This window comes from Pleurodeles waltl, chromosome 2_2 (assembly GCF_031143425.1).
Source record: "Pleurodeles waltl isolate 20211129_DDA chromosome 2_2, aPleWal1.hap1.20221129, whole genome shotgun sequence".
Taxonomy (NCBI): domain Eukaryota; kingdom Metazoa; phylum Chordata; class Amphibia; order Caudata; family Salamandridae; genus Pleurodeles; species Pleurodeles waltl.
Genome location: NC_090439.1, coordinates 233920902 through 233937200, shown reverse-complemented (window position 1 = coordinate 233937200; position 16299 = coordinate 233920902). Strand labels below are relative to the sequence as shown.

General features: G+C 43.3%; 1 protein-coding gene across 1 annotated transcript in view; it reads right to left on the bottom strand.

Annotated features, from left to right (window-relative positions):
* Nucleotides 1-16299, bottom strand: part of ICE1 (interactor of little elongation complex ELL subunit 1) — a 372154-nt gene that overhangs the window by 212564 nt on the left and 143291 nt on the right. Inside the window, exon 13 of the mRNA XM_069219700.1 lies at nt 9183-14366. Coding sequence (XP_069075801.1) covers nt 9183-14366 — 5184 coding nt within the window. The remainder of the gene's footprint in view (nt 1-9182; nt 14367-16299) is intronic.

Sequence of the window (16299 nt, the reverse complement as noted above, 5' to 3'; positions counted from 1 at the left end):
GAGAGTTGGCTCTCTTACGAGCTGCCCCGACAACTACTGAGTCTGGTGTTAGTTGTGTTGTAATATAGATTGGATCTGTTGGCGGTGGCTTGTACTTTTTCTCCACCCTTGGAGTTATGGCTCTGCCTTTAACTGGATCCTGAAATATTTGCTTTGAATGTTTTAGCATTCCTGGGAGCATGGGAAGGCTTTGGTACTGGCTATGGGTGGAGGATAGGGTGTTAAACAGAAAGTCATCCTCAATTGGTTCAGAATGTAAGGTGACGTTGTGAAATTCGGCTGCCCTTGCGACCACCTGTGTGTAGGATGTACTGTCCTCAGGTGGTGACGGTTTTGTGGGATAGGAGTCTGGGCTGTTGTCAGACACTGGAGCATCATAAAGGTCCCATGCATCGGGATCATCCTGACTCATTGTAGTATGAGCTGGTGAGTGCATCAGTGGTGGAGTTGTTGCTGGTGATGCATGTATTGATGGTGGTGGAGACGGTGGTGGGGTTGTTTTCCTTGCCACTTTTGCCTGTGGTTGCTTGTCCTTTTGTTGAAAGGCAAGTTTCCTTTTTATTTTGATTGGGGGAAGAGTGGTTATCTTCCCTGTGTCCTCATGAATATGAAGCCTTCTTTGCGTGTAGTCAGGCTCTACAGCTTGAAGCTCCTCTCCAAATCTATGTAATTGGGAGGTTAATCCTTGTTCCCCTGTATAGGAACTAGTTTTCGGCTCCGAGGCTGGATGTTTCGGAACCGAAACCTTTTCGGAAGTCTTTTTAGGCTCCGAAGAAACCTTCTTTGTTTTCGGCGTGGTGTCTCGGTGCCGAAATTCTTCAGTGCCGCTGTCTCTGTGCCGAAGTTTCTCGGAGCCGCTGTCTCGGCTCCGAGGTTGCTGTGTGGCGGTATCTCGACCGGAGTCGGATGACTTCGACACCAGCATGCCCTTTTTCGGTGCCTTGGATCGGTCACCTAGTTTTCGGGTTAAGCCATGGCCTGTTGGCGGTGGCGTCCCCTGGGCTTTTGTGGACTTTTCGTGAGTCTTGATTTTCGACGTCTTACTCACGGTTTGGTGTGTTTCTTCGGAGTCGAGTTCTTCAGAATCCGACTCGCGGATGGAGAAAGCTTCTTCTTCCTCCTCGAAACGTTCTTGACCTGTCGGCGTGGACGCCATTTGTAGTCTGCTGGCTCTTCGGTCTCTCAGCGTCTTCCTCGACCGAAACGCTCGACAGGCTTCACAAGTATCCTCCTTGTGCTCTGGGGACAAGCACAAGTTACAGACCAGATGCTGATCCGTATACGGGTACTTGTTATGGCATTTTGGGCAGAAGCGGAATGGGGTCCGTTCCATCAGCCTTGAAGTCGCACGTGGCCGGGCCGACCAGGCCCTGACGGAGGATCGAAAAAACCCCGAAGGGCCACCGGAGCTCTTCAAAATTCGGTGTCGATTTCTTCTAACTAACCCGATACCGAACGCAAACAATACCGACGATTTTTTTCCGAGATTCTAACTAACTTTCCGACCCGAAACACGGAGCGAAAAGGAACACGTCCGAACCCGATGGCGGGAAAAAAACAATCTAAGATGGAGTCGACGCCCATGCGCAATGGAGTCGAAATGGGAGGAGTCCCTCGGTCTCGTGACTCAAAAAGACTTCTTCGAAGAAAAACAACTTGTAACACTCCGAGCCCAACACCAGATGGCGGACTGTGCACAGCATGTGTATCTGCAGCTACACATGCCATCGAACATATATATATATATATATATATATATATACACACACACACACATCCTTTCTCTGTAAGCATCTGTTCATGGAAAGTAATGCTGCAAATTCACATGCTCTGCATACTCCTACCACAATCAAGTATTGAGCTCAGACATGTGCAACTTGTTTTTCTTTTAAGAAGTCTTTCGAGGCACAAGGTATACGTGGTTCCTATTATTGGTAATGTCATGGGAATCAACTCCATTGTTAGAGCCTATTTTGCCACGCGACAGGTGAGGACAAAATGGAGCAACGACAAACAGAAGATGACAACAACCAGAGGCTTCCTGGGGAGGAAGGGTGGGCATATGTGAATCTAGGGCACTACATGCCACTAATAGTTGCTTACATGGTAACTTTTGCCGTTTGTGGCCTGTGCAGCTGCAGATACACATGCTCTTCAGAAACTATAAAACAGTTCTCTCCTGAGCGGTGGCTAGCCGGAGGATGCTGCAAAGAAACATGTAAATAGAACAGCCTAGCCAATATTAGCTTGTTGGTGAGCCAACACACCTACACAGCAATGCTTGGTGAATGCGTGTGGGTTTGACCAGGTAGCTGTGCAAACCACAAGTGGGAAGAGTGGGATAGCAGAAAAGCATACGCAAATAATCCTGACCAGTTCATCCATAGTGCTTTGCAATGGACTGTGGTGTGTGGGAACCTGGAGATGAGGCATGGGTATTTTCAGCGATGGCATGCAGGACCACATCGGAAAACCACCAGCGATGGAAGTACAAGAGGAGGAATTGCAGGTGGAGTTCCCACTTGTGGACTTTTTGCCGCATCCTATTGGGCAGGTCTGCAAAATCACTGTCTACTCCTGGCAAGTACTTTGCCTGCAAATGGACTTTGTACAGAAGCGCCCACCGCCAAACTCCCTGAGTTATCTCTGACAACTGTGGTATGTGCCATCCTGTTTCTAGAGTTAAAACATGGCTGTCATGTTGTCTGTGAGAATGAGGAGCACTTTATGTTGAAATAGGCTGATATTGGTAACCGATGTGGAAAGCCAGTTGGTGGGGTGCAAACATTCCCTGAACAATGAAGTCCTATAAATGTGCACCCCACCCAGGTGATGAGGGAAGTATTCTCTGTGATGGTCACTTACAGTAATGGGTCAAAAAAAAGGTTGACCATGAAAAGATTGCTGCTGTTCCATCATTGCAGAGAGCGATAGGTGCTGGTGCAAAACAACACTAATTCCTCCTAGTGACCCTTTGCTTGTGACCACTGTGCACTCCTGCAACGATCACATGTGTAACCTGGAGCGGGGAACTATGGCAATACAAGAGACCATCATGCTGAGAAGGTGGTTTACTGACCTTAACATTAAGAATGGGAAAGTTTGGACCCCTGAGATAAGTATTTCTGGTGACTGAGCTGAGGACTGCCCTGAAGAAAGGCCGAACCTGAAGGTGATACTCGTGGTGATGGCGAACACTAGATTGTACAACAGGTCTATGGTGGACTGCGTAAGAGCCAAGCACCATTGTTTGTTTGCATTCTTGATAAGCCAGTCGTCCAAATAAGGGAACACCTGAATGACAGCCCTCCTAAGATGCGTGGATACCACAGCAATACACTTTGTGAACAATCTGGGGTTCATGGTGGCCCAGAACAGCAGCACTTTGAACTGAAAATGATGGCCACTTACCACAAACTGGAGATAACAGTGATGTACAGGGAGGATCGGGATGTGAAAGTAGGGGTCCTTCAGGTTGAGTGTGGTCACAAAGTCACCTTGCTGCAATAAAAGGATGTCATCCTGGAGTATGTAACATTTCAAAAAAGGCCCAGCCAAAAGATCTACCACAGGAAGGACAAGGAAAAAGGATTTTCCAATTACAAAAACCCTCGCCCACCATGCTTACCCCTTGGTGGCATGCTTCATCATTGGGTTTCTTTCTGTTCTGCTGCGGAGCAAGGTATTCTACGACTGACGGGATACGTGGGAACACTGATGTGATCTTGTCAATGTGAATCACAAGAGAGATAGGAGTGGTGGGGTCTTGGGTGAGTTAAAAATATCTGCCTCCTAGTGGTTCCAACGATTAAATAGACCTCTTGGAGGCGGTAGGATTAAAAAGGGGCTACGGAAGTGGGGTATGTCATGTACCCTTCTTCAACGCAACAGCCTCCTTCCTCATTGTTTTCATATCCTGTGTGACCATGTGGAAGGGCTCTGAGAGGATGTATGTGCTCAGGGACCCGAGGTCAAGTATGGACCGTAGTGACCCATCCTTCTTTGGGATAAGGAAGTAGCCGGAGTACAACCCTCTAATTCATTGGTGCGGCGGCACAGGTTTAATGTTCGCTCCGCCACAAATGACTGCTTCTACTTAATCCTGACCTCGAGTGTGGGGAGTGAAAGGTCCAGAATCTCTGCTGCTCTGTACACCACAGTGCAAATGAAGCACTTTCTTTAGTGGATGGCCTCAGAAGGGAGAAAAAGTCAGTGTCTAGAGAATAATCCAGACCACTAGTATCTTCGAAGTCCTCATAACCGTTGTTTTAGTGGTAGGGTTGAACAATGTCATCCCCTATGTTATAGGTGTCATTGTGAGTCTGTGCCAAAAAGACTGTTCATTAACTGTTCTACTGCTTGGGGAATGGTATCAGTATTAGTATCTGAGGGCTTGCTCGTGTAGAGCAGAACAAATGGCATTGGGCACAGCCTTGGATGAGGTTGGTGTGGCGTGGCGCCATCTTGGAATTGGACAGCACTATGAGTTGGCCACCACCGTCATCCTGAGTCAGTGAAGTCTGTATTGGAATCAGTGGATCTTGTTCCGAAATAGCTCATGGCACCGGAGTGGATCCAGTACTGAAGTGGGCACAGATCCACAGGGCCCAACTATCGCTGAAGGTGGTTTTGCTGACATGATTCTTGTTGGGTGAACACTCGGCTTCTTGTGGCATGCTAGGAGTCAGTTGCACAAAAGTGCACACCATCGCCTCTTAAAACGCCACAAGTTGTTGAATAGTCTTCCCAGGAAACTTGGGCTAATGCAGGGTGGATTCAGAGACTGGCTCAGTGAAATGGCTACAAGAGCAGGTCATAGAGGTGCAGTGATGCAGAGTCCTCTGAGCAGACTCGCAGCAGCGCAAGGAGGACCAGACCCGCTTGGACTTCTCTGAATTACCCGAAGATTTGGACCTCTACAATGATGTGTTGCAGGAACCACTTTGGGTGTGGGACCAGGACCACCCCCTAGACTTCGCATGAGACAGAGTCTTGGATGGCCTTTGCGTGCATCTGGGCACAGTCACTGGGACAGTGGAGACGTGGGGGTCAGAAACAGACATTTGCCTGCCACATTACCCACAAGACTTGAACTCTATTGGGGGATATCCACTGCACACTGGTAAAAACATTTTAGTAAAAAACAAAAAAACAAAAAAAAGAAGAAAAAACTAAACAAAGTAAATTCTTGAAAATCAAGAAAAGTTGTCTAAGAACAAAGAGTAGCTCTGAATCCACGTCAACTGGCATGGAAGGACAGGAACTGATGTAACATCCGATGCAGACATATTAGGCACGGTGCTGTAGGTGCCACCTTCTGGCGCACTGGGGTGCTGCTTCAAAGGTTTTTGGATCAAGTCTGATGTCTAGGGAATATTCAAACGTGAGAAATCTGTGATTAGAAGAGGGCTCTGGTTCGAGTGCCACTGCATCTGCTGCAACAATGGTAGTTACACCCCTATCGTCCGCGGGAAATGCCCTATTAGGGTAGTGATCCAGGACTAGGTCTCCCAGGAGATCAACATCATTCGTCCCATAGGTTGTCCGTGAGTTGTGTTTAGAAGGGTGCCTCACATTGGTCAGTCAGGTGGAAGGGGCTGCCGGTGTCATAGGAAGAATGAAGAATGTAGAGATCCCTCTAGTGACTGTTGCGGAGGCAGTGGTGGTGGGAAAAATGGTTGTGGAGGTAGTGGTGAAAGAGGAACATGGGAGAGGGAAAATACCGCTGACTTTCTGCTCTTGTGCCTGTGGCCAGACTCTAACTGCAGGCTCCTCCTCAAAAGGGGGAGCACTTATTTTGAGGCAAAAGCAACTGGTTTCGGTAGAGGTAGATTCGCTAAATCCCCAGTAAGGGGATGATTAAAGTGTCTGTTTGCCTCACATTCAACTTCTCTTGCAGTCTTTGTAGGATTGTTCAGAGTTCTCAGAGGCAATTGACAACAGGGCCCACCACATTGATCTCGCCTCAGATAAGAAGATGGTTGGGGTACTGGCATTGAAAGGTTGTTCAGCTTTGAGCGATGCAGAGGCCTCTTCAGGTGTAGGGTTTGATGGCTAGGAAGGGTAGAAAATCTTGGATGGGAGCTTTGTTGGGCACACAAAGCTGAGATGGTTTCTCTACAGGACTATGTCATACCCACCCTCCTGATGGTGCTCTACCTCTGTGAGACCTTCTAAGGGGCTTAGAATGTGTGTCCGATACGAACCTGCTGGACATCTTTGTTCAAGGACGGTGGATGGGAAGATCGTGGGAACCCTTCATCCTCCTGGTCAAACCTGCTAGAGAAAAACGCCCCTGGGTGGGGCAATTGTTGATGGTGTGGAATGCCCGAAGGGCCGGTGTCCTCACCTTCCTCAACATTAAGAGGTGCCTGTTCTCTGAAAATATCAGGTGTGTTGTTGCAGAATTGCTGGTGCATCTTCTGCAGCGCCCAATGCCACTCTAGTCGGTACTGGAGGATCTTCTTCGACCAAAAGGTGAGTCAGGAAATGCAAGTTGAATCATCTTGGTCAGGTGAGAGGCAGATATTACACATCTTGTCATGATTGTATCATGGATACTATGTGTGGCACTAGGGACAGCAGTGAGAGGGCATTCGTTCCATCACCATGTGTGCATTCTCCAAAAGGTAGTTGTGTAAGGTTAGAGTGCACGAGGTTCATAAAGGACTGAGGCCATAGTGGTTGGGAGTCAATTGACAGGCATCAGTCTCCGAAGTGTGCCATCAAGAAAAGAGAGCATAACAAAAAATCTCCCAGTTATGGGTGTCGAATAATAACTGACCGGGTACGACAGAAAATATGGAACACGTTGAGTCAAGGAGTAAGTGCATCTTAAGCAAAACATGCTATGAAAATGTGTGTGTGTGTGTGTGGGGGGGGGGGGGGGGGGGGGAGGGGAGGGGAGTATACCCATTCAATCAAAGGAGTAACGAAGATGAATATCATCATACAAGGGTTTGAGAGCAATTTGTGAGTGTCAGAAAAGGCATCATTTAGACAGAATGACTACAAACTGAGGCCTATCTACTAGAGTGGTGGTTCTTAACCCACTGACTTCTCTGGACCCCCACTTAATCATCAGAGTAACTGGGAACCCCCCAATAAATAATTATTGGGGTCTGAGACCCCAACTGAGTCATTATTGAAGCCAGGGACCCTGACCTTAGCATTTGTGATGATTTGTAACATACAACAATACACAAAATTACAGAAACAACTTTCAGCAAACAAATACACAAATTATGAAATATTTTATTTACTTTATAAACAAAGAAAATCTAAATATTAAATCAGAAGTTTGGAGCTTTTCTAAATCCAATTTAGGTAATTCACTGTTCATAGAATAATCTGTTTGATCAACTTGCACTGCTACCACGAATCATCTAATTATAGTAACTTAATTTTTACAATTTCCAATTCCTTCAGATTTACATAATGTTTTAACATTTTCATCTTTACATTTTGCGTAATTATTCATATACACTTTTATATAATTTCTGTTAATATTATTTTATAAGCACTCGCGGACCCCCTGAGGAGGCTTTGACACCCCTAGGGATTCCTGGACCACAGGTTCAGAACCACCGTCCAAGTGAAAAAATATTAACTTGGTATGATTAATCCTAAAAATAGAATCACTGTCCTACATAAGTCACAGACACATATATAAAAATAACACAAATTATTTTTGTAGAGTACGGACAGTAATCCTCAGGGCCAGCTTTAGCCTTGGTGGTGCCCTATGCGACAATCTTTTTTGCTTCTCCTCCCCCCCACCCCCCACCAATGATCTCCTCCTCTGATTCATCTCTCCATAACCCCCCTCACATATACATTTCATTTGTTTTAAAGTGATGGTAAAGGGTAGCTTTACTAAACCACTCAGCTATCCACATAAAATACAGATCTGTTCTTTGCACCAGTCATATTATCGCTCTGTGCTACTTTATGGTGAGTCAAAATTGCCACCGGACAAACTCCAATCTCTTTCTTTATCAGGAACATTAATCATAAGAGCTATCTTGACATTTTAATTGTTGCCTGACAAGGGGACAAACATGGAACTCTGTTTCAGGTGCTTTTAAATTGTAAGTTATTACTAAACACAGCGTAACCTCCCACTGCTAAGTGCTTTAAATCTATCCGAACCAATGTTAGTCCCGCTGTGATGTACCATCCGCACAATTTTAATTTCAAGGGCAAAGTATTTTCAGATAGCTGTCATTTCTACAGGTGAGCAAGAAGGATACCAAGGTCTTGGCCTCAAGCTTAAGCTCTGGTGAATAACAACAGATTAAGTGTTTGCACCAATTTGTCCCCAGTATTTATATATCTAATGCCTTGAGAAAACTATGGCTAAAGCATGACACTTGTATATGTAACTAAAGAGTCTGAATTTTAAAAAAATAAACAAACAAGCACGTCTCTACAAGGCACAACTTTTTCTTGTATGGTCTCATGTTTTTTTAAAGGCCCTGGCTAACACACCAGTCTATATGCAAGGAGGTATACCCTTTTTAATATGTGCTAAGCAGGACATCTAGAATACCCTCTGTGAGGGCTTGTACATCTAGATAATAACAGTCTGTAAAAAATCAGCACCCTAAGTAGTAAAGGCTATCTCTTATTGTTAGCAGACCATACTGGCAGGTTGTTGAAGCACTATAACCTTTATAAAAGTCCAACTGCCCATAGGAGAGAGCCGCACACACTTAGCTTACTTACTTTTATATTAGAATCAAAAAATGCTCTGATGATAATGACCATTTATTGTTTGAAATAATTCTGAGAGATGTTTACTACCCAATAAAAATGCCAGTTACTTGTCTAGGTTCCTGAGACTCATGAGTTTAGCGGAATTAGATCGCCAGCTACCCTGAACACAACCATGTCTATGACTGTTTGCCAATAATTGTTGGACAGGGACATAACACCTGCAAACAACTAGTAAGAATACCTCTTCAGAGTCCCATATTTTCTGTTAAAGGTTAACTAGCAGAAAAACTTATTTCAGGTCTGAGTCTTTGATCCTTCTTTTACCTTCAACATGTGCCTTACTCGCAACTTTCACCTCTTACCTTTCTCTCCCTACAGCCACTGCCAGGTACCTGCTTTATCATCAAGAAGTGCTTAGGAGTGATTTACGCACATATCACTATATAAAAAAGAAAGTAACTTACCATTTTTGTAACAGTGCATTCATTCACCACTTCTTTCTCTTCATCTCGCATTATGGGAGTCATAGATATATTGCCGACATGCACATGACTATTAATGACAGGCAACAAGTCAAAACAAGAATCTCCAATCTTCATAAGTGCATTATTCACAGCATCATCATTAGCCTCAGAAATATTCTGTGAACTGGACAATTCTGTAAAAGAATTTTCAACTTGCTCCGCTTGGGTATCACAAGGATCAACTTCTTCGTTTGAGAACTTTGATACATTTTCCTTGGTATCTAGATTTGGTGATTCAATTCCTAAACAAAGTCTTTTCGCACTCCTTGGCATTGCCCCCATCATTGTGGCTCTTTTCCCATTACCAGTAAGTGAACTGGCAGACAGCTGGTGGTGCTGCACATCCTGCTGCACAACATTGCTGCCATCAAACTTGGAGTTCTTTCCAGTTTTCACAAAGGCTGTTGAAGTAGACGTAATTGCTTTGAAACCTGTAATTGTATTTACAGGTCCTGGTAAGTGCTTGCAGTCTGCAGGTGAACATCTATTCAGCTGAATATTGCCCTTGAGTATGTTTAGGGTTCTTGCCTGAGCAGACAGTTCAGGATACATTGAATCTAAGATTCTCACAGAATTCTCCTGTGGTACACTGGGTGGCACCTTTCCACTTGCAGAAGGTGGAAGTCTCCCAGGAACAGGAAGGGCATGTTTGGGTGTTGCTGCACAAAACTGTAAAGGTGATGATACAATTCTCTTACTGAACCTTTCAGAGGGAGAAGGTGTTGTAAACAGAGATTTGTATCTGTGATCATCTGACAATGGAGACACAAGCGGTGCAACTGGAGTTTCACGCAAAGGAGAAATTAGGTCATCGAGTGGGGATGGTAGAGAAGACCGACTGGAGGTCGACATTATAGGTGATACAGGGCGAAGAGTTCTTGGAGGAGTAGCTATCAAAGGCTGCAGCAAAGGAGGTAGTGGAGGACCCATTTCTGATCTAACTTTGCTTATAGTGTCAGGAGAATGTTTAGTTTTAGTAGAGGTATCCGCATTGGCAACTATGGGCTGATTTTCTGTAGTCAGTGGACCTTTGACTTTACCTCTCCCTTGAGCTATCCTAAAACGAGCCTCGCTGTTATGTGCTTTAGAAACTGTCATTCCTGAACCATTTGGTAAGACAGATGATGTTTCTGTGATTTTGTTACTCAAGGTATTGTTGACATTACTTTTACACATACTAAAGAATTCAGGTAGAAGAGTCCTGTGTGGGCTCCTTAAATCAATGGTCTTCTTGTATTTAGTCAGCTTAAGGTCATGGTCTATAGTGGGTATGTTCCATATGCAATGTTGGCCAGAACTACCTGCTTTTACATTTGGCTGAACAGCATGGCTCTTCACACGATTACACTCTTCAACGGAAGACGAAAGGAAGCTTTGTTCCATTTTTCTTCCAGATAAATCTAAACCTTGCCCATCAGTACTTTGGCAAAATGGTGCTGCACCTGGTGTCTGATGATGTTCTCTCTGTGGTTCACTTTCAATTTCCTGAGTTCCGGATGTTGCATTTATCCCAGTGTCTGCCAGTGTAAGGTCCGTAGTCAAAGCATTATTTTCAACTTCAAAATCACCTGTCACATGTACATGATCTGCCAACATTTGAACCTGAACAGAACCACGTTCTAAGACGCTGTCCTCCGTTAGGCACTGTGCTAATTTTCCAGGTGCCGTTCTGTTTGCCTCAATCGAATGAGTCAAAGAAGCTTTTGTTCCATTTACAATTTTGGCATTTAATGTTTCCTCATGGTCTGCTTTTGAACTACATTCAGTGAGACTATTTGGTGCAAGGGAAGTGGCTTCAAATGAGCAGACTGCTTGCTGATCACATTTTGCCTTAGTACGTATAATACCACTCAGGTGGTTAGTATGCTTTAATTCAGAAAAGGCAGCATTAGCTAGAGAAACTGCTGTCAAATGTTGAGCCTTAAAACGTTTGTCTGCATTTAGTGAAGGTGTCATTTTACTGTCTTCCTGGTCATTTGCAGTGGTTACGTGCTGCATCATTTTCGTTAGTTTAAGCATGTCGTCCATATATTTTTTCCTGTTAGGCTTTCTATAGATGTGGCGATTTGTATTGCTGACCTTTCTTACAGGAAAATCATCTTCCAGATCAGAGTCTTCTTTATCTATCATTAGTTTAACTGTGCTGGGACTTGGCGTGTTATCATGTACCCTTATGCCTGTGGGATTTCTGGCACTCCTAAAACTGGGAACGTCTGGATACATTATGTTTTCCTCAGGACAGCTAGCATGTCTGCCTTTCATCATATTGTGAATTTCCTCTGAACCGTTCAGGGACATATTTACTGAAGCATGTTCTTTATTAACATCCTTAGGAAGAGAAGTAGTATTAAATGTGTTTTGCCATGTACCTGTACCACGCCTACAAAGCACACTAAAACTCAAATGATTTTGTTCAGTTTTGAAATGTTTTGTATTTTCTAGAAACATATCAGAATGGTTGCCTTCTTGCTCTGTCCCACTGTGCTTACAACTTGAAAATTCCTGGTCTTTTTCTGGAATCACTTCAGTACCAGAACAAGAAGGCTGTTCACTTCCTGTTGAGTTGTCCACCTGAGCATCCACTACCACCTGCTTATTGAGACTGGGTACGATATCAGTAAAAGTGTCTGCCTTATCACAGACTCTCCCATCACAGCAGCAAGACTCATGCTTGGGAGAGACGTCTTTTTCTGAGTTGACAATACATATGCATTGCTGACCGGCAGATTTAGCAGATGTTTGATTTACACTGTTAACCACTATGTTTTTAGATTGTATTTTCTTAACACACTCACTTGCTTCAATAGCAAATTGCATAGCAATTGAATCGTGGTCAATGCAAGGTGCACCACCTTTTTCAAGATTAGCAACTTGCCTTATTACCACCTTAGCATTTACAGCACACTGTTCTCGATAAGATGACACAATAGGAGGAGCTATAGATCCATCTGTACTACAGCTTTGATTTAACTTTGAATCACGTCTTGTGTCATTAATTTTTCTTGCTAGATCACTATGAGAGATTTGTGATCCTATGTAATTAGTTTCAGCTTGCTCCAATGGAAAAACATTGCCGCTTACAACTGTAAGTGTTACACAGTTATCAACCTCTGCTTTCTTTTCAAATGTTTCACATGCTCTTTTTCCAGTCGATTTTGACAAAGAGAAGGCAGGTTTACCAGTGCAACACACCCACTGAGAGCTAGCATCACTCTCAGTCTGCGCTTTAATTTCATTTGAGACACATACATTTTGAGGCTGCACAGATGTACCAGCTTCCGCAGAGGGATCCTTAGGCTCCACAATCAATGTTTTTGTTATATATGTTTTCTTATCAGATGCTAACGGTTCAAATGTATTTTTTGTAACTATTGTCTGAGGGTGAAATTCAGATTTTGGTTTAGTTCCTAACTCCATTTTAAGATTTTTGCAATCCTGTTCCGAAGTCACACTGCTAGTTGTTTGTAGTTCCATCAACTGCACAGAAAGCCCACTGCTTTGGGACTCAGACAACTTACACATGTCTATATCATCTTTTGTATTGACTTCTATTTTATTAACACATTTTTGCTCAGATTCTAGAGATTTACTAATTTCTACAGGGTTTGATAAACTTTTGGGGTCACAAAAATTTGCACAGTGCATTTTTTGCCCTGCAGATGCCACACTTGCAACTTCTGCTGTTTCAGGTTCTATGCAATAAATATTGACAGCAGCTTTTGAATTAATCACCGGACATTTTTCTAAATCATTTTCTATCTCAAGTAAACTGTATTTAGTTGATGGTTTATTACGCTGATCACTGGCATTTTCCTCAGAAAACACCACAGTGGTCGGTGTTATAGAACTGCTGGATTTAACTATGTTTTCTGTACCGGAGGTACCTTGCTCATTAAATATCACTGGATCAGAAAACATAGCTTCTAACTTCTGGGCATTAGAAGCTGTGACCTCAACTGAGACTGTATTACTTTCCATTTCATCCTTTCGAGAGTCGGGCTCTCCGCTTATTTCTTGATCTGTGATCATTCTTCCTACGTTGTCCTCTTCAGCTAAGCACGCATACGAATGCTCCAGTAGGTATCTTGACATTACTCCTTCAGAGTTCAACATTTTGCAATCAATTTCGGTACCTACTATATTTGATTGATCTTGAATTACACAGCTGCATGTCATAACACTTTCATGAGGGTCAAACAAGGAAATATCTGTGTCCAGTTTATTTTTTGTGTCTTCCCCAACTTTTGACTTAAAAGGATTTTCTTGTGAAAATAAGGCTTTTGTAGTACAGGGTGTGTTCTCTTTAACCCTTATCAACTTTTTGGAATCCAACGTTACACAGGTTTGAAAGGTATCCTCTGAAACATCTGGAATAGGTAATCTTTCTTGATTTGCACAAAACACATTGTTATCTTTTTCTGACAAGTTCTCAAGGGCAGAAAATGTATCTTTTATGGCTACAGCTCCCTTAGCCAGTATTTCTGAAGTGTGTTCAAATTCTGAACTATCCACAGTTTTGCAGGTAATCTCTTTTGACTCCACCAGTGCATTAATATGCTCTGAGTTATGTTGCAAATTTGCAGCCATGTCATCATTCATGCAAGCCTCCCCTTCAGACTGCAATTCTTTACTTGATTTTTCATCCCCATTTTCATGGTGAGTTGGTTTATTTGTAACAGGTCCTGCTTTTTCCTGAGATGGCGTTAGTACACTGGTTTTTGACTGGTCAGAGTTGGATGTCAGTGCCATATTTTGTGCCTTCTTAATGTGCATCAACTCGCTATCCAAAGCTGATGTAGGCTCATAGTTAAGTGCTTGTTCTTCTACGTTTACAAATTCTTCTTGTTCAATGGACACAGTTTCCAAATTATCCAAAGGAGGTGGAAGAGATTTGGCTACCTTGACTGCATTATCCCTCTCATTGATGCTGGCATGTTCCTGCACGAGTGGGGTACTGTGACCTTCCTTTGTAGTTGTATCTTTGCTTGGTTTCTCTTGTCCACTGACAAACGTACAATTTATCTGGCATTCAAGTGCACCGTCATCTGAAGAAGGGTCTCCCTTGGAGGTACCACAATCAATTTCGTCATTGCTGGAATCTGTAATCTCTCCAAACAGTGCATCCTAGAATTAAATGAACAAAAAAATAAAGAAAACTTAAATACGGATGGTCAAGGCAATCTCTTGACAGTTCAATAATGGCTTTAAAACTGATCAAGTGGTTGTAATTTTCAATATTGTAATCCACACAGGTGTACATTATGAAGAGAACTAAACTGCCATAGTAAAGCACACATCACTACACCTGTTTTAAAAGCCCCAGTTCCTTCATGCTTCAGGATGTACTCTTAAGTAGGGAAGGGAGACAGAAAGGTTTGCACAAATAACAAAATACCACTAGGTAAGCTCCAGTGTTTAAAGTAAATGTCACTCAACTTAGTAACTAATGCATAAATACACCTACAGGCATAAGAATGGAAAGTCGAATAAATGTCATAGCACTACTGGACCTTAGCCCTCTTGCAGCCCCAAGCTGGTTCACGCACTCCAGTCATCTCTTGTAGGAGCACTATTCCAAGGCAAGGACTGATTGGAAGGTATGGACATTGTGCCACAAGCCTGTAAGGACTAAAGGTTACAAATTCTGAAAATACTATGGGGAGTCAAACGTACTTGTGCACTGAGCGGGAAATGTCCTATTCTGTGTCAAATTGCCTACAAGAGTATGGAGAAACTAAATCCACTTAAGCTAAAATAAAACACACCACACTCTTGAGCACAATTTGACCAAACTGAGTATAAACCCTGGAGCTACCACCTAAAAAAGAAAAATGTTACTTACCTTGCAAGCATCTGTTTGTGGAATGATGTGCTGTAGATTCACATGCTGTGCATACTCCTGCGATCTAGGGTTGGACCCAGATGGGTGCAAGTTGTATTTCTTCTAGGCTGTCTTTTGAGTCAAAAGGTACTGTGACTCCTCCTCTTGCTGGTAATGCACATGGTCATTGAGTCCATTATTAGATTGCTTTTCCCGCACGGTGGGGAGAAAGGAATGTGAAGTGAAGCGAAATATAGAGAGATGTCCAAGGAAAAGAGAAAGTAAAAGACACTACAGCCAAAGGTGTCCAAGGAGGAAGGTGGGCTCATGTGAATCTGTAGCATTGCATGTCACAAACAGAAGTTTACAAGGTAAGTAATATTTTCGGTTTGAGGCATGTGTAGCTGTAGATACACATGCTGTGCACAGACTGTAAAGCAGTCCTCCTAGAAGCGATGGCTAGCCTGTGGGTGTCGCAATATATTGGAAAAATGTATTCCTTCTGGCGTGCCAGTACATCCACACAGTAATGTTTTGTAAAAGTGCGTGGTGTGGCCCAAGCAGCTACTTTGCATATGCCAGTTATTGGAACATTTACCAGGACGGATAAACAGGACCCTTTCTTCCAAGTGGAATGGGCTTTAGGAGGAAGTTCTTTTAGCTTTAACATAGCATCTCTGGATGCATTTCATGATCCATCTTGCAATGCCTGTTTTGGGCAGCCTTTCCTTTGTGGGCTTTGGAGAAAGCAACAAAGTTGTGTTCTTCTAAATAGTTTAGTTTTATCAATGAAGTACATGGGGACTTGTTTTATAATTGAAGAATAGCCCGTTCCGCAACTGAGTCAGGTTGTGAGAAAAAAGTGAGGAGTTCAATGTACTGATTAAGGTGAGACTACCTTAGGGAGGAATTTTGGATTGGTGTGAAAAACAACCCTAACCCTATGAACCTAGAAGAAACTTTCTTCAAAGGTTAATACCTGTAGCTCACTGACACACCTGAGTGAAGTAATAGCAACTAGAACTGCCACATTCCAAGAAAGGTACTTAAGGAGCAGGAGTGAAGGGGCTCAAACGGAGGACCCTTGAGTCTTATCAGTACAATGTTGAGATTCCATGTCGGAGCTAGTGGGACCCGAGGGTGAATGACCATTTTGTGCCCTTCCATAAAAGCTTTAATGATTGGAATTCTGAAGAGAGAAGTGCGTTGTCTATACTGAAGACAGGCAGTCAGGTT